General features: G+C 45.8%; 6 protein-coding genes across 6 annotated transcripts; 2 read left to right on the forward strand and 4 right to left on the reverse strand.

Annotated features, from left to right (window-relative positions):
• Positions 1 to 1,828: 1,828 nt before the first annotated feature.
• On the forward strand, positions 1,829 to 5,438 carry JR316_0010801 (uncharacterized protein; the record flags this gene model as incomplete). Its single annotated transcript, XM_047896465.1, has 6 exons — positions 1,829 to 1,919; positions 1,987 to 2,000; positions 2,090 to 2,099; positions 2,158 to 2,209; positions 2,694 to 2,752; positions 2,806 to 5,438. The coding sequence occupies 6 exons, from the start codon at positions 1,829 to 1,831 to the stop codon at positions 5,436 to 5,438; spliced, it is 2,859 nt and encodes a 952-aa protein (XP_047744510.1).
• A 432-nt stretch (positions 5,439 to 5,870) lies between these two features.
• On the reverse strand, positions 5,871 to 6,942 carry JR316_0010802 (28 kDa heat- and acid-stable phosphoprotein; the record flags this gene model as incomplete). The annotated part of the gene is made up of 7 exons (XM_047896466.1): positions 5,871 to 5,929; positions 6,025 to 6,133; positions 6,205 to 6,247; positions 6,311 to 6,595; positions 6,679 to 6,723; positions 6,784 to 6,823; positions 6,927 to 6,942. The coding sequence occupies 7 exons, from the start codon at positions 6,940 to 6,942 to the stop codon at positions 5,871 to 5,873; spliced, it is 597 nt and encodes a 198-aa protein (XP_047744511.1).
• A 374-nt stretch (positions 6,943 to 7,316) lies between these two features.
• JR316_0010803 (Cytochrome P450 monooxygenase 98) lies at positions 7,317 to 9,530 on the reverse strand (the record flags this gene model as incomplete). The annotated part of the gene is made up of 11 exons (XM_047896467.1): positions 7,317 to 7,413; positions 7,472 to 7,615; positions 7,671 to 7,799; positions 7,850 to 7,931; positions 7,986 to 8,183; positions 8,297 to 8,408; positions 8,471 to 8,735; positions 8,796 to 8,939; positions 8,995 to 9,004; positions 9,060 to 9,233; positions 9,293 to 9,530. The coding sequence occupies 11 exons, from the start codon at positions 9,528 to 9,530 to the stop codon at positions 7,317 to 7,319; spliced, it is 1,593 nt and encodes a 530-aa protein (XP_047744512.1).
• A 2,214-nt stretch (positions 9,531 to 11,744) lies between these two features.
• JR316_0010804 (NADH-ubiquinone oxidoreductase 14.8 kDa subunit) lies at positions 11,745 to 12,311 on the forward strand (the record flags this gene model as incomplete). The annotated part of the gene is made up of 3 exons (XM_047896468.1): positions 11,745 to 11,849; positions 11,950 to 12,196; positions 12,268 to 12,311. 3 exons carry the CDS (start codon positions 11,745 to 11,747, stop codon positions 12,309 to 12,311), a joined length of 396 nt encoding a protein of 131 aa, XP_047744513.1.
• Positions 12,312 to 12,523: 212 nt separating this feature from the next.
• Positions 12,524 to 13,342, reverse strand: JR316_0010805 (uncharacterized protein; the record flags this gene model as incomplete). Its single annotated transcript, XM_047896469.1, has 1 exon — positions 12,524 to 13,342. The coding sequence occupies one exon, from the start codon at positions 13,340 to 13,342 to the stop codon at positions 12,524 to 12,526; it is 819 nt and encodes a 272-aa protein (XP_047744514.1).
• A 1,209-nt stretch (positions 13,343 to 14,551) lies between these two features.
• JR316_0010806 (putative protein lysine methyltransferase SET5) lies at positions 14,552 to 16,039 on the reverse strand (the record flags this gene model as incomplete). The annotated part of the gene is made up of 4 exons (XM_047896470.1): positions 14,552 to 14,892; positions 14,954 to 15,150; positions 15,217 to 15,597; positions 15,663 to 16,039. 4 exons carry the CDS (start codon positions 16,037 to 16,039, stop codon positions 14,552 to 14,554), a joined length of 1,296 nt encoding a protein of 431 aa, XP_047744515.1.
• Positions 16,040 to 16,063: the final 24 nt, after the last annotated feature.

Consider the following 16,063-nt stretch of genomic DNA (forward strand, 5'->3'; position numbering starts at 1 on the left):
TGGCTGTCGTCCTGTCTGACCCGTCACACCGGTACTCACACTTGGTTCACCTCCTCCATTGCATGCCGTTCTTCCAGACAACTAGGTTTTACATCTAGGAAATAAAATGTGCTAAGATACTTTCTCCTCATCTTCTGCCTGAAGGCTTCATAATCGAGGAGCGAGACCGGTTCCTATTTCTCGTGATGGTGTTCATCCTTTGAAGTGGGAGGGCAAATGGACGCAGTCCAATCACTATTCCAAACGAACAAGATTAATATGCCTGCATCACTGCTACATACCCTCCTCGTATCTGCGTTGGCTTCTAGGATTCCAGAAACTGCGTCCAATCTGAATGGAGTGACCGATCGAACTTGTTGCAAACAGCATAAGGATACATGTCCTTCTTTTCTACCTTCAGAAGTTCCGGTCTAGAAGGCGGATAAAACGACAGCATTGACATCCGTCTAGCATTCTCCCACGCATTTTTCGTGAAATTTTTGCACTAGAGCACTGCACCTATGGTGTTCCAGCGGGGTTCAAGAGGTTCATCGGCAAGGATATGCGACAAGATGAATGTGCTAACAATCGTTATACCATAACTCTCCGAACTTTCTGGAGTAGCTCCAGAAAAATGCGGACTCGTGTCTCCCTTCTGTTCCAGTTTATGCACAGGAATATCACGGACACGGTACGAAGAAAGTTAGTATGTGGATGTTACGTTCTATAGGTGTCACCGGTATTCGAGGAATTAATCAAATTTTCAGCGTTACTTATATCTACAGGTCAGCTTTTTATATCGTTCTCAAAACAGGGTTACCGAACGGGGCCTTAGTATTCTCTGTGAAAAGCCAGGGTGCACTGATAAATGACGGATTACGTCCTTATGGATTCACTCACCGATAGAAGTGCATAGGATGTGGGGCATTGTCTACTATTAGTCTCTTGAATATGCGATCTTGTCTCAGTTCCTCAAAATAGCTCCTGTTTCAACGCGGCGTCAACGGCGATGAAAGAAATATCAAAACACATTTACAGTTACTAGAGGAAACACTATCTGGAGCGTGAGTGGTTATTTTTACACAAATTATACCCTGAGGGAATTTTGTCGGATTGAAGTTAACGATTGTATGAGGTAGACCCTTACTCGCTGCGCATCTGTCATCAACTATTGTACGTCCGGGTAACAAGAATTTATCCCTCCAGTACTCTATTCATACTACTCACTCAGGATTGCTAGTTCACATCTCTTACACGCTTATACACGTAATGGCTTTCACAACATATGCACACGTGGAATTGAGTGGAAAATCTGGAATGCTAATTATTGTTTCTACAAGATAAAAATCTTTACGTAGGAATGAACCCCAGTGGGGCCGCTGGTGTCGGAAAAGGGGTAGAGTTCTGTGCATCGTCGACATTCTAAGGTCGGTATTAAGTGTCTTTGAATGTATCATCCATCGAAATGGAAACGTATGATAGTAGGTCAATGGCCAAAGTATCAGAATCAAGTCAAAAAGTCACTGACTAGTGATTAAATTCATCGGCTAAAACATTGGTTTGGATAACAATCTGACTGATTCCACTGTTCTAGACATCAAATCGAGAGGGTCCGGGGAGGATATTTGGAGGTACTCTAAAAATACACTGCGAGATGTCTATTTTCATCGACTCCATTTATTCCATGTTTTGATAGTAAGCTGAACCATCAACAATGTAAATGCAGGTACGTGAATGTTGACAAAAAATCTATTTTAATCTACAGTATTGAAAGTTATAAAAGCCGAAATGTGGACCCAAAGACACCAGCAATCTGTTCACCAAGTCCTGTAACGCATTCTACTATAACATGAAATTCTTCGCCTTTGTCTTCGTCAGCGCCCTTGCGTCCGTCTCGCAAGTGATGGCTGTTCCAGCCGCCGCGGGTGCTCTTACACAGTGTGCGTTTATTCTGCAGGGCCGATAATGCTGGTAAATGGAAGCTAATTGATAAATATGATAATATAGGCGGAGGTCCAGATGTACGCGCTGGTTTCTCTGATATTATTTATTATTTCTAACTATTCCGACCACTATTTAATCATTTGAAATATTGATACGTTGAAAACAGCACATTGCATGTAAGTAAAAGGATTTGAAGTGGGGTAGTGACTTTTGCTGACAGCAATAATTTCTTAGGCGCCACGAACTTTACTTGCTGTGGACCATTCGATTCTGATGGCTTCGGAACGTGAGTTAATGTATGCACTCATCCTGGATACACTTGAATCTCAATCAAACTCGCTATTACCATTAGTTGCCAATTCGGCCATATTTCAGCTCCACTCTGCACCCCGCCCTCGAAGTAGATGAACGATGAGAATCTAGCTACAGTCAATCATCAGCAGTACTGCAAAGGAATACTATTATATAACATATAAAATCGCTTTGAAAAACATATAAGTTCGATTTTGTACCATTTTTGCCAATAGCTGTCCCGTAAATTGTGAGGCCTTGTAATTAAATTCCCCTTTCTTATGTGTCTTGAGGATAGTAGAGGATGCAGCGGGTTTTTATTAACTAAACATGATCGACAAATCAAGCCCCTAAATTTCTGACTCTTTCCTGTGACGCGAGCAACGCCGCACGCGTGGTGACCACTCGAACGCGCCGCGCGTCACGCCACCACGCGACAAAGATCACGTGCTGTATTATTTTCCCACAAGGTGCTGAAGTTTCCAGTTCAAAGGGTGTTGCGACCACCAGCGACCCATTGCTCTGCAAAAAAGTCCAGGTGAGTGTCAATTGTATTCTGGAACCTACAATCTGTATTTATAAATTTTTAAGATGCTGCTTGTGGTTGCCATATGCTTGCAGCTCCTTTACATATAGGCAAAGTCGCATTCAGAGCATCTATACGCAACCATTCAAATCTAGCTCACGGATACGTCGCCAGCGCCTCCAAAAATTGGCGCACACCTGTATGGAATCTTGTCAATGCGCTAAAGGATCCACATAATCCTGAACAAATTCACGACATTCTCCGAGATAACCAACTTACGGTCAAGCAGTTCGAGCATTGGGAGAATGTCCTTCGGCAACCCAACCTGACGCAGGCCATTCAGGTCTTACAGAATTACAAGGACAAGGTCGACGGGACAGGCAGTGCCAACAATTCGTCAACAAATTTTCCACCTTGGGTCCTTCTTTCCATCGTCGCATATGTCGTCAAGACACCCGAAGATGCTTCGGGCCCACTCATGGATTTGGTCTTCGAAAACCTCAATTCCGTCGCCCCTGAATTCCAGGCCCCACTTCTTATTTTGACTGCCAATCAGCTTGCCCAGCATAACCTGCTTGTACAATTCCGTCGAGTGCTTGATGCCTTTTTGGTTGCTCCGATTCCTGAACGCCACCAAAAGGCCCAATTCAACTACCTCCTTAGAGCCCTTTCTCGTATGCCATTTCGCTCTGGTGAAGGTTCAACTATGGCCATGGAGATCCTCGAAGTAATGGACGAACGCACACTTCAAGTTGCCCCAAGTACATACCACATACTTCTGCACGAGGATTTCGCCTCTTTGCATCTCGCTCGTCAGCTTTTCGTCAGAATTATGACGCAGGAAAATTTTCAACCTCCTGCCAAGCTTCTGGAGGCCTTTTTACGATTATTGACAAAGCACAATAGAGGCGACCTTGCTCTCAAATTTTACGACGCTATACAACGTGTCATTGATAGTGCACCCCCAGGTTCTGAGGATGCGAATGATGCTTATAACACCCGCACCCGTGCCAGGACCATCATGCTCAATTTCTTCAACAAGCGCTCAGATGCCAAACAATTCTTACATTCTCTATCCTCTCTACCTACGTCTCGACCTCGCAGCACACCCATAGATCCTACTCATGCCCCCTACAACGAATCGTCTGCCTTGAATATCGCTTCTAAAGACAGTACCGTCACTATCAACAGGTTTATCAAAATCTTTCTATCTCTTCCAACCAAGCCGACTATTGTAACCTACACCATTCTCATCCGTGGGCTGCTCGCGCGGCGCGCGTACCCTCAAGCCGAGATTTGGTGGCAAAAGCTGGTAAAACAGTCGACCATCACAATGGATGCTTACGCACTTGTTGCCGGCGTCCAGGCGCTGATTCGCAACGGGAAGCCTCATGAAGCATTCATGTATCTGGAGAAGTACGCCAAGAAACCGCCTGGCTATCACCGACAAGTCTCTCCTTCGGTATCTGAATCAGAATCCTCCACGTCTGCCCCATCCACTCTCGCCCCGGGCGAAAATTCTGTCGTACTCACAACCGTATCTGTAAACGACATCCTTGTCGCTCTTAATCGGATTTCGAGGCCAGATGTCGTGTTCAGGCTCTTCACGCATATGAACGTACTTTATGGGACGCAGCCTAATTCCGCAACGCTCTCTATCCTACTCCAGGCTGCACGACAGGCAGTGCAGATAGATGATGCCGATGTGTTGGCGGGTGTGTTTGGGAAGATGAAACTGCTTGACCCGTTTAAACGCACGAGGTTTTTGCTTTCAAGCAAACGCGGGAAAGAACATGAGCACGCACAATCGGAAAAGGACGAAGCAGTAAAAGTCCGAGCAGACGCAGTGAACGACATCCTGAGCTGTGTGGGCCACCCGTCGCGCGGGGGTCTGCGGCGGTACGTTAACGGTTCGCACTGGATGGGTGTCGAAGCGGTCGAGTTTGGGCGCAGAACGTTCTTGCAAGCGCTCTTTGGTCGGGCAGTCGCATCAGGCAAGGCCACATATGAACGGGTTTTGCGTACAGAATCGCCAGCAGCAGCGATCCGTGAGTCTTATGATGCTCCTCCACCCACTTTTATTCGTGCGGCGCCGAAACCATACGTGTTCGTACCTCCGGATACAATCAAAGCCGTGTCAAAAGCCTCTTCAAAACTCAAAGATGATCCTTCTCAATGGTCACTTCTCACTTCATCGGGCACCTCGCATCTTCCATCTGTAGCTCTGACCAACAACAACGTGTTGAACTATATACAGCTTCTATGTGTTAGCAACCGTGTTGCGGAAGTCCCACTTGTCCTGGCGTGGGCACGAGAGTTGGGCGTGCAACCATCCCGAAGTACACTGTCACTCGCTCTGGTATTATGGAGCGAAGTCAGTCAGATGGCGCCGTTGGTGGCTTTGTGGCAAAAAAAGAAGGAGAATAAGAAGCACCACGATGAGGGTGACGCGGATGAGCTGGGTTCCAGTCAGAGTGAAATGAATGAAAGCGAGGCAGTGGATCTGGAAGATGGCGGGGAGTATAGGAAATTTGTACAGTGGGTCGAAAGCTGGGTTGGAGCACAGAGGATGCCTAAGGCGGAAGATATACAGAAGTGGCGCATCGTCGTGCATAGAATGCGCACAGGCAGCACATATGATGCAAAAGGGGACGGGTTCTTGCAACCGGATGATAGATTAGAGTCCCAACATGAATGATGAATATATAAGTACTTGTACTTCAGAAACCCTAGTGAATACCTATATCTTTGCCTGTATCGATGAAGCAACTTCAATATATCATATCCATTTGAAAGGTTTAATTGTAGATTCGTTTATTTAATATTGTACAAATTTGGATTTGTTTCGTCTGTGGTACGTTCCGATGCAGATGTAACATGCATTTAACGTAGTAGGGGAGAAAAATATGGTTATCGATAGTTATAAGGTGGACCTGAAGAACAAGAAAAGGTGATAGCAGCAAACCAAGTGAAAAGATTGGATAAAAGAAGTCGATTGTATTGGAAATTGGGCGGAGTTTACACGCATGAGAGTTGCAAAAAAGCCCACCCGTGGCAATCTGCGAGTGGGCATTGCGATGAAGTAAATCAGCTTCTTTGATGGTTGAATGCTGGACTGAAAGCGGAGGTTCTACGTCGAACGTTTCGAAAGCTGCGCTTGTTTCTTGGCCTCCGCCTCTCGTGCTTTAGCTAGAGAAATAATGCAATATTAATACAAACTTTCAAGGAATAGGAAATAACAAGAAGAGATGAAAAGGGTGGGACAATCTGGGATTGTAACGTACCTTCGGCTTCGGCCTTCCTCTTTGCCTGCGCCGCCTCACGTTCAGCACGGATCTTAGCGAGTCTTGACAGATCAGATTTGGCTTCATCGGTCTTCCCTGCAAGGTGCATCTAGAAATCGTATGGAGCGACGTAAATACGATGTTTTGAACGTATTAAACATGGGATGAGTGTTAACTCACCTTCCAGTATCGTTCTTTAGCATCAGCCTTTTCCTTCTGTTCTCTGTACACAGATTCCGTCGATCAAAACAATTAAGGAAAGATCGAAATAACGATATCTGCATACCTTTCACGTCTGGAGAGTTGCCTTGGCTCGTTCAAATCCGATATGTTGAGTTTCTTCTGAACATGGTTCGGGTTGATCAAATCCTCATCATCATCCTCTTCGCCCTCCTCTTTCTTCTTCTGCTTCGCGGCAGCCTCTTTCTTCTTCATTTCACGGCGTTCGGCGCGCGTGAGCTCTTGCGTTGGTTTCTCTTCCTCCGATGACTCCTCTTCTTCTTCTTCTTCTTCCTCCTCCTCCTCTTCAGAGGACCCCTCCTCTGATGATTCCTCCTCGATACCTTCGCCTCTGTAGAATCAAGAGGTTAGCAGCTGATCTTATATTACCCGACATAGATTTTCTTAAGTTGTTACATTAATGATGAAACTTACCCGCGGTGCTTTAAGCGGTCACCGTTATCAAAGGCCATATCTTTGCTGAAATCCATGGTGATCAAGTCAGATCCTAAAAAGTAATAGAAAATAGTAAGATCATACCTGAAACTGCGTCCTCCGCCTCGCTTCTGCTTAAATTTACCTGTTAAAAAATTACCATGGGTTCCATTTTATTAGTTTCATCATTCTACAATGTGGCATCCACCGAACACCAGGAATCGTATGAACTGTGGAATTGTTCTCACCTGTTCCGCGAACCATTATGAGATGGTGAGCAAAAGACTAAAGATCGAACGAGAACGACGACGACGACGGGCGGTTGATATGGAGTGACTCAAGCAGAGATAACCGGCCCACTTGCCTAAAGAGGCATTCATATATGTAGCAGCTGAGTTTGAAATCAAGCCTTCTTATAGGTCGCAAACTTCATCGAGCGCGTAGATATCCGTCTCGCGTGCCACCATACTTGTTTTTCCACTGATTTACAGACATTGCCCATGCCAAAAATATGTACTCTTAACAAATGGGTGGTGTAAATTCTGAACCTTCTTGTCATTCTGGGTTGCTATGATGTATTCAAATTTACTCTAATGGTACCCAGTTTACTACTACTGATATCTAATCTTCTAAAGGTTTTAAGCATTTGCTAGTTCTTCATGAACGGAGGCGCGGATCAACCTATCGGATTGTGGAGACCGTGGAGTGATTGAACATTTATATGGCACAGGGACCCTGGATATTATCACAATTTGTAAGAGCATGCCCTTTGACATCTTAAGAAAGATCTCACCTTATGAGATTAGGTGTGTATTCGTGGGTGGGCTCAATGACATTTCCTTCGTCATCAACTGCATTCGAAATATCGAAAACGGCGACCAACGATGCTATGGCTATCCATACGGAAGAAAATGCCATGTATCTGCCAGGGCATATACTACAGATGCATGCGTTAACGTCATGGAACCGCTTTCAGTACAAAAGCAACTTGCCGCCTTCCAAATCCCCAGCAAGCATGCGAAGGGTCACGTACAGCAGGGTTTACTTTCCCGTCTAACATGAACCTATCAGGGTTGAAATCTGAAGGGTTTGGATACACGCTTTCGTCGTGAAGCATGGCCCTTCATTTGGGTCAGTACAGGAACGGAACAAAGTTGTATAGTAGCCGCACCATTGGTTAGCTATTACTGTTGTTCCAGCAGGAATTCTGTATCCTTTATATTCGTCCTCCTCTGTAAGCAGGTGAGGAACGCCTAAATTGTTGGAAAATCAGCACTGAAATTTAACTAGGATGCTAATAGACGAACCAATAGGTCCAACAACTCGCCAACGCAATACCTCCATCGTAATAGCGGTAATGTAAGGAAGCGAATCGATATCTTCGAAGTCAGGTAGATGCCCTGGTTTGACCATTTTGTCAACCTCTGCTTGAGCTTTCTTGAGCACCTCCGGTTTCTGGAGGAACCCAAGGATGCACGAGCCTATTGCGGACAAAGTCTGGGCGCCTAACGTCAGTGGAAGAGACGCTGATAATAAATTTTTCGCCTACGCTGTCGGTCCCGGCTACGATTCAGTGATTTAGTTATTTTTTAACACAGATATGATGTGAATTCTTTACCAGAGTACATGCTACCAGCTGTTAACTTTATGTCTCTTTCGTGTGCTGCGTCATGCGTCTCCATTTTCTCCAAGTTCGTTGAAACGAAGCATTGAGGCGATTCTCCTGCAGCCTTCAAGAATACACATTAGTTGAGCTCACATTTATTTTCATGTCCCATTTCCACGCACGTACCATGTTACGTTTCGTTGCTGAAAAGGGAGATTCGATCATCTTCAGGCCATAGCCTTTCCACTCCCGTGCCTTCTTGTGGAAGCTAGCGCCAGGGAACCAATCCGGAACGTGCTTCAGGAATGGGAAAGAGTTGACCAAGAAATTTCCCGGAATAGAGGCAACTAGTGACCCTTCGATCGCACGTTCTGCGACTTCGATAAACGGGTCGCCTTCAGGCTGCACTTCCAGTCCATAAGTTATTTGTAGTATTATGTTCCGTGTCATGCTGTTGGAAAGTAGTCATTTTCAACGTTTTTCTATCAGCCGGGACATAATCCATACTCACTGGCGTATATTCCCCATCACATCGCCGTTCGGTGTATCTAGGAATCGTTCAAGCATTTTCCGTGTTTCTTTCAGGAGTTGAGGCCGAAATTGTTTGGCAGCCTCTGGATGGAAGCTGTTATGCATCAGCCTTCGGCGATCACGCCTGTGGAACTTTGCTATTACTAAACCTCCACCTGATTATTACATTATACACTCACCATGCTTTACCTGAAAAGATATGTGAGAAGATGAATAATTTCAAGGAAGTAAAGTAACCACAAACCATATTCCATGAAGCCCAACGCAAAGTCCCATCCCATCAGCTCGTTAACCATAGTCAACCGGGCTCTACTAGAATATTTGGCAGAACGCCTTTCCAGAAGCTCAAAGGCGGCGTCGTAGGTGTCCAACACAACCATCTTCGATCCTGGGACGTCCAAATAAATTATATCGCTTTCTGATAGGACCCCATACTATATTAGCTGCTTTGTAACTTATCAGAGATCAAAGACCTACTGTATTGTTTCGACCACTCGTGATAGTCATGAGCAGCGGCAGGCATATTGAGGAGATTTCCTATGACCGGCAGTCTTTTCGGACCAGGTGGAAGAGGCAGATGTGAATAGGGGGTAGACGGAGCTCGCTTGTTGCGAATAAACCACAAGCCTGCCAATAATGCTAAAGCTACAATAACTGTTTGAATCATGTTGAGTGAAGGTGATGCTGATGAGGATTCCTTTGACTTAATGACCATTTTATATCTTTTGCTTGAAGAGGTCGGGGTACTTGTCTTCAGAATTACCAGTCATGCAACCCGGCGCTTAATCCGTTTTGGACAGGTTCCGTATACCGAGTGTTTGATGTCTGTTTTTCGGCCTACTCTAGAGAAAAACCCTCGTACAAGACGTGTAGGATTCAGAAATCAAGGCCTTCAGATCCATCTTTTTCAGACTGCTCGTATTCCAAAATAGATCTGTCAAAGATCTGTGGAAACCTACTTAGGGCAGATGTTGCAACCGATTCAACCACGTTGTCGGCTATTTGCTCGCGTGGAATTAATTTAGGGTGATCGCTGCCACTCGGGCAACAGGCCTTACTGTGTTCCACCCCGACCTTCTCAGAGCCTCCGGATAGTTCTCTGTTCATTCATTTACTCACAGAGGCTGTGGTTATTCTTACAGGCATTGTATACAATGTTTCATCTTCTTTTTATCTTGTTTGTTGCACTCTGGAGTTGAGAGCGAATTCTCTTTCAATTTATCACCACCGTAAACGAAGTTTCAGATGCATTTTGAAGCATCTCATTCTAACAAAAGGCATCATAGAAAGTGATCATCCATTATCTTTGGGTTGTATTCTGACGTTATTTGCCTCGTTACATGAATACATTACCACTCTTTCTACCGAGATAGTAGATGTAAAAGTGACTATCATGAATATCAAGACTTTTTGTTATCTTTGGCTTCCTATTATTCCCTTCATACCCAAGATCTTTGTCTCCCATCATCTTTTATGAACCATTGATAATGGCATGGGTTTGTGTTTTAGATAATACTTATAATTACTTTGAATACCGTTCATCCGGTACGTTTATAAGTTTCAAAGAAGCACAAACGAACACTGTCTCCCGAAGATGGAGCTGTAGAGTGTGCTTAATTAATGCTATCAGCATAGCTACTTTCAGCAGAGGCCTATATCTATATGCAAAGCCATCTATCGTACATGATTAGATTGGCCAGATAGTAGGTATGCGACCTGATTAGAGTCTAATCGGTGCCAACGTTCTATCAATAGGCCACCCACATGGCTCCCTCGTGGGTATGCCCTCCCTTTGGTAATTACTCTGTTTTTGATTTCCGAAACTATGAAAATTTGCATGAGCGTTTATTCGCGAAGTTTGCTAGTGAAGCGAAGTATGCCTTTCTACGGGAACCACGGTGATCAATGCAGTTAAGCACTGGGTAATGGTAGAAGAAGAACAGTACATGAGCAATCAAGTGCTATGTTAGTTAGCTCGGGAATACGTTTTATTAAGATAATGAAGTGGATAAGTCATCTATCAGAAAGCTGAAACAAGGTAGGGCTTTTATGGTCAAATATTTCTGGTACCAGGACTGTCTATTTAGCAGCCTTTAATTTGCAAAGGCTCGGGAGTAGCCTACGCCCAATATTTGGTATGATATAATCTTCATCCATGACGTTGCTATTATTTTGAACAAGGCAATGTTGAATTTGGGGACTGAGAGATTCGAAATCATGATGATGCCCGTCTGGTCAGTGACCGGTCGATTGATTATCCAAGACTTGTGGAAAGCAGTGAAATACAAGTATCAGCACTCATTCTTTATGCGTCTACTACAGATGATGAATCTTTATTCCAGGTCCGGGTTATGTCGTTAGTTATTGTCAAAGTTCATGAATAGTTGACAATAACAGCCTCAAAAGGTAGAAGAGTACGACACCCACTGTATTCGTCCACCTCGGTGAGCACTTGGTGAGCACGTGAGATATTTTTGTTGGATAGGCTTAGCTGAGATATGAGGTATGGTCTAATTTAGTTCACCGATGGCCGTCAATCACTGGTAAGAGGAGTGCTTCTATTGGGCTTTCATGTATAAAGTCAGTTACAGTCTGTAAAATCAGACAATTTTTCTTTCTAAGCTAGGCGTGGAACAGGGGGGAATGGATGGGACAAGTTGGGACGAATATTTGCATAATCTCGATGTCTATACCTGTAGTAGACATAATTGATGGATCTAGCTCTGATGTAAGTAAAAATCTGTGTAAAGAACTCTCCGGGTTTCATCTTCTCGCTAGTTCTCTGTTTATGGTTGTACCCCTGTGTATGCGGCGAAGGACCAAAAGAAGAAACGGAGCTGAGTTTCAAATTACTACATGCTCCCACGGTCAGGCGAGTGTTCCTCCCGCTGTTGCCCTACAGACCTTGCATTGTGCACTCTCGACCAAAATGACAACGATACCCGCCCGGCTGGCGTCTCTCACACGGACATCCTCAGGCCCAGCAGAGTCCAGAAAACGCGCCTTGAAGCTTTACAGAGACTGGTACCGCTCGGTGGGTCTTTCGCCGTATTCCAATAGCGACTGGAACCACGGACGCTGAACCGGGTACACACACCTTTTCCACCACCCTCGTTTCTTTGCCCGTCTTTTAGGCCCCAGAAATCTGCGGAATCTACGCTTTGAGCGTTTCGCCTGCATATGTCCGCCATGCCATCCGCCAACGCTTCGAGAAGAACCGGAATGTGACCGACCAGCGCGCGATCGACGTGTTGTTGCTCAAGAGCAGACAGGACTATCAAGAGACGATGAACTGCTGGAAGCAGATCGACCATGTCATGGGTATCACGCTGAACTCTCAGGAGAGACCCAAGAAAACTTTCTTGGAAAAGTTCTACGAAGGTGTGCCCTTGATAACCCTTGGTGTGGGTTCATGGAACTTGGTTTGGTTTTAATCATGTTTTTTTTTACAGGGAAGGACGAGCAGGCTGTCATTCCTGCTGCTTCCGGCATTTAGATTTATACTCAAGGATCAGAAAAATACATTTCTTTAAACAATCTTCGCTGCCGTTTCTCTTCAAGAGCGTCTGTTTGAACCAAACAAGGATTATTGACCAAATTACCAGGTTTGCATATTACTGTTTATTAATGTACCCATTTTTTGTTCCTTCCACCGTTTCCCTCTCATAGACGCTTCTGCTTTTTTACCGACCTTCATTCAACCTTCGCCTACAATCTCGATTTGGATCTCCCCGATGCCTGGACAACACAGCAAATGGCGATATACATCAACATTCCCATTTCCCCCAACACATACACCAACTCGAAACACTCAAGAATGGGATTGGCCCCCTCCTTCCCGGCAAATCCACCCATCACCAAAACCAGCCTCGCTGCAGCATATAGCCCCACCGCCGCCAGTCCGCTTTGGCTCACAGCAAGGATCCAAATAATGGTCGAACGTCTCTTGTCTTCAACCGCAATTTCCTCATCATGATCTCCGTCAGTGCAGCGATAAAGGTTGTGAGCTACAAAATATTTGTTCTCGGATTCGCATCGTGGCCGCGTCAACGAGGATGTCCTAACGTCCGACAACCGTCTTTCTTTTGAGGAGAGGATGAGCAAAATTGTGCCATAGAATATGATGACGACGAGCAGTGCTTCTAAACCCAACCCGGCACCGAAATTCATTCCCAATGCAAGTAATGTGTTACCCCCGGAATGCTCGGCGTCGCTTTGGATAACTATGTGCGTGTTTTCACGGTTCAGGGGGATGGCCTTGAATATTGGGCGTTGATGGTTGCTGTTGTCGTTAGTGTAACGACAAAGGATGAGAGAGGCTATGGACAACAGCAAAGACGTCCATATCCAAGGATCGATTTGACGCGAGAGGGGTTTCGCTTTTGGTGTTAATTTCGATGCTGGAATCGTTGTCAGCGTTGCCAGTTGACTTGGGCGATGGAAGGCGTGTGGCCTTGGGCGTCCCAGCTGCTCGCCATCGCCGTCAGAGCATGAGCTGGCAGGCGCTGTAGGCGTCGGAGGGATCATTTTCCAGATTATCCGCGCAGCGGTTCCACGGTCGATGATGGGTTGAGAAAGTAATGAGGCGTCTGGAGGCTGAAACTAGCCTCAAAGAGTGTGATTGGTGCACTGCACGGCTACGGCGGCTGACTGGTCGCTGCTCTTCAGCCAGCTCAGAATCAGAGTCAAGTCAAGGGAAGTCTGTAAGGTTAGCGAAAGCCCAAGCAAGCACTGGCTATTTATTCACAACCTTGAGGAGGCGTTGACTGATCATTGACATGACATGTTACCTAAGTCTCTCCTTGACCAGCGGTGATGTGTTTTCGCCCCAGGTTGGATCTATCTTTGGGTGCTACTGCGCAACGACTGATTTCCGCTTTTGGTGTGCTTATGGCTCTGTATGGATACTGCGCTCGTCCTCGCCTCCAATTTCGGGCAGGGTTCTTACCAACGATGCATATTGAGTCCAGCACTGTATCCAGTGGATGGGGTTCGATTTACGGAATAATACTTGCATGGATGTTACTGTGGTACCCACTGTGCCGCAGCGATATTTAGGCGACATTTGTTGTTCACAATCCCTTTGAGTTTGTCATTGGCCCGTGCTTTTTGGTTACCGAGTTGGTGGGTGTGCTTTTCCAATATTATATCCAAGTGCCCGAGCCTCGAAACCCAGACGTGAAGTTGGATACGAACTCTATTGGATGGCCAGTGCAGGCCCACAAAGGCTGTACACCTCCCAAGTAACAATTTTATATATATTGGGAGAGGGGTGATGTTGAACAAGGCTAATGTATAGATAACAGCTGTTACATTTGAATAGGTTAGATAGGAACATCAATGACACCAAAATAACTAGAAGAGCATGTGTCTGACTTTCGTGAAGGCAAGCCAATCGTTGACCGTTGAACAATGATCCTTATGTTGAATTAGGTTTGGAGTAATAATTGCTCAAAGAAGCATGTATCAATTATTGACTCACCGAGTATTATATGGACGCGAGATCAGTATAGCGTACTAAGAAATAAAGATATCACAAGGCGTTAAATCTGCAATCAAAATGCGATCAAAAAAATTGCGACAAGATGCCAAAAATCTTTCTCAGCGTGTGCCATTCGTACTATAGTTCAAATTTCATTTTTCGAGTTTATTTCCGACGACGGCAGGACCCCCACCTACATAATAAGGAGAGGTGACATAACTACGCTTCAACTCACTGTTGATTGTGCCAGGCGTTTAGATAACGCCCAAGCCGGCCTTGAGCTCGTCCGCAAGGTCATCAAGCTCATCGTTCGTCGCAGGCGCCTGGCGTACCATTCTGGCCTCTTCGACGCAACGCGAGCAGGTGCAGGAGCCGAAGCCCCATCCTCTCAGCTCATCCTGGCGAGCTTTGTATCCCAGCTTGGGATTCACGTATGTGATGAACAGCTCCTCGCCTGTTTTGATAGGTCGCTTGGCGAGGATTGTGATGCGAGACAATGCAGTACGCTGGTCGAGGTGCCGCACGGAGACATTGGGATCGCAAGAGTGATTGAGATGGGCATGCACGGAGTAGAGTCCTCCGTGAGACTCCAGGTCTGATCGCAGAGAAAGAGAGCTTAGCGAATCACAAAAGAAGAACAATAAACAGGGACATACTGAGGTTCATGCGTCCTAACCCACGCAAGAATCCCTCGTATTGGAATAGTTCGTAGTCCACATCTTCGGGAAGGGGTTTCTTGAGAAGTTTGGCCAGTTTCTTTTGATCTTGAGGTGAAACTGGTTCTTTGAACGCTTTAACATACAGAGCAAAGGCTTTTTTCCAAGTCGCCCTATCCGGTTCAGGAGCGCTAGCACTAGAATCACAAGTAATTGTTTTAATCACACAAAAGAAGATCGGCAAAGAAGAAGCGGTGGCTCACGACTTGAAGCTATATTTAAACCGTTCCTCCATTCCCAGTTCTGCGAGGCCCATAACAACATCCCAGTCATGGTGTAGAGCCGAGTCAGCGAGCTGATTGGCAAGCAGTACGCGGCTTGTAGTCTGTGCTAGAGCGTGTAATGCTATCCACTGATGGTCTCTGGCAAACTTGAGGAGCGGTTCGACGGCAGGATTTTGTGCGGGCCATGTCAATGGATGATGCTTTGCTGATCGAGCCAGGCAAAGCCTGTTGCAGAAGCGGTATGGACAGTACGAGGTCGATGAGGACGCAGGACACGGGTTGATGAGTGGTGAGTCGGGAAGCAATGGTGTCGTGCAGTAGCCGCAAGCAGTAGATGCTCTCTGCATATCATAAATTTCTCTAGACACTCATCGAAAAGACATGATAGGTCGGGTCTTTGGGTCCAATAATAAAGAATGACATACGGTTCTGGTGCAATAATAAATGGATCCTCCCTCCAGATCGTCTCCCCCTCGTCGATATCTGTGCTCGCCACAAGTCCCTTGCCCTTCTTTTTGTTGAAATATCTGACCTGGACCTTCTGCGACCACTGTTGGATATTAAGGGTCTCGATAATCCTCGATGAAGGGTAAACGGGTGGCTCGTATCCTCCAGGTGGTGTCGGAGCCACGATCAGGCCATGAAGTTGGAGGATCTTCCGGGTGCGTTTCTCACTGACTATCCAGTCAGGGTAGTTCTTGAGCAACAATGCGTGAATTTTGGAGATTCCGAGCTGCGGATCTCTGGCTTTGAGATCGATAAGAGCCTGCGCGAGTTCATCTTCGTGTGGGGAGATAGACATGGTAGATTCTCGTCTGGACAGTGT

Source organism: Psilocybe cubensis, chromosome 10 (genome assembly GCF_017499595.1).
Source record: "Psilocybe cubensis strain MGC-MH-2018 chromosome 10, whole genome shotgun sequence".
NCBI classification, from domain to species: domain Eukaryota; kingdom Fungi; phylum Basidiomycota; class Agaricomycetes; order Agaricales; family Agrocybaceae; genus Psilocybe; species Psilocybe cubensis.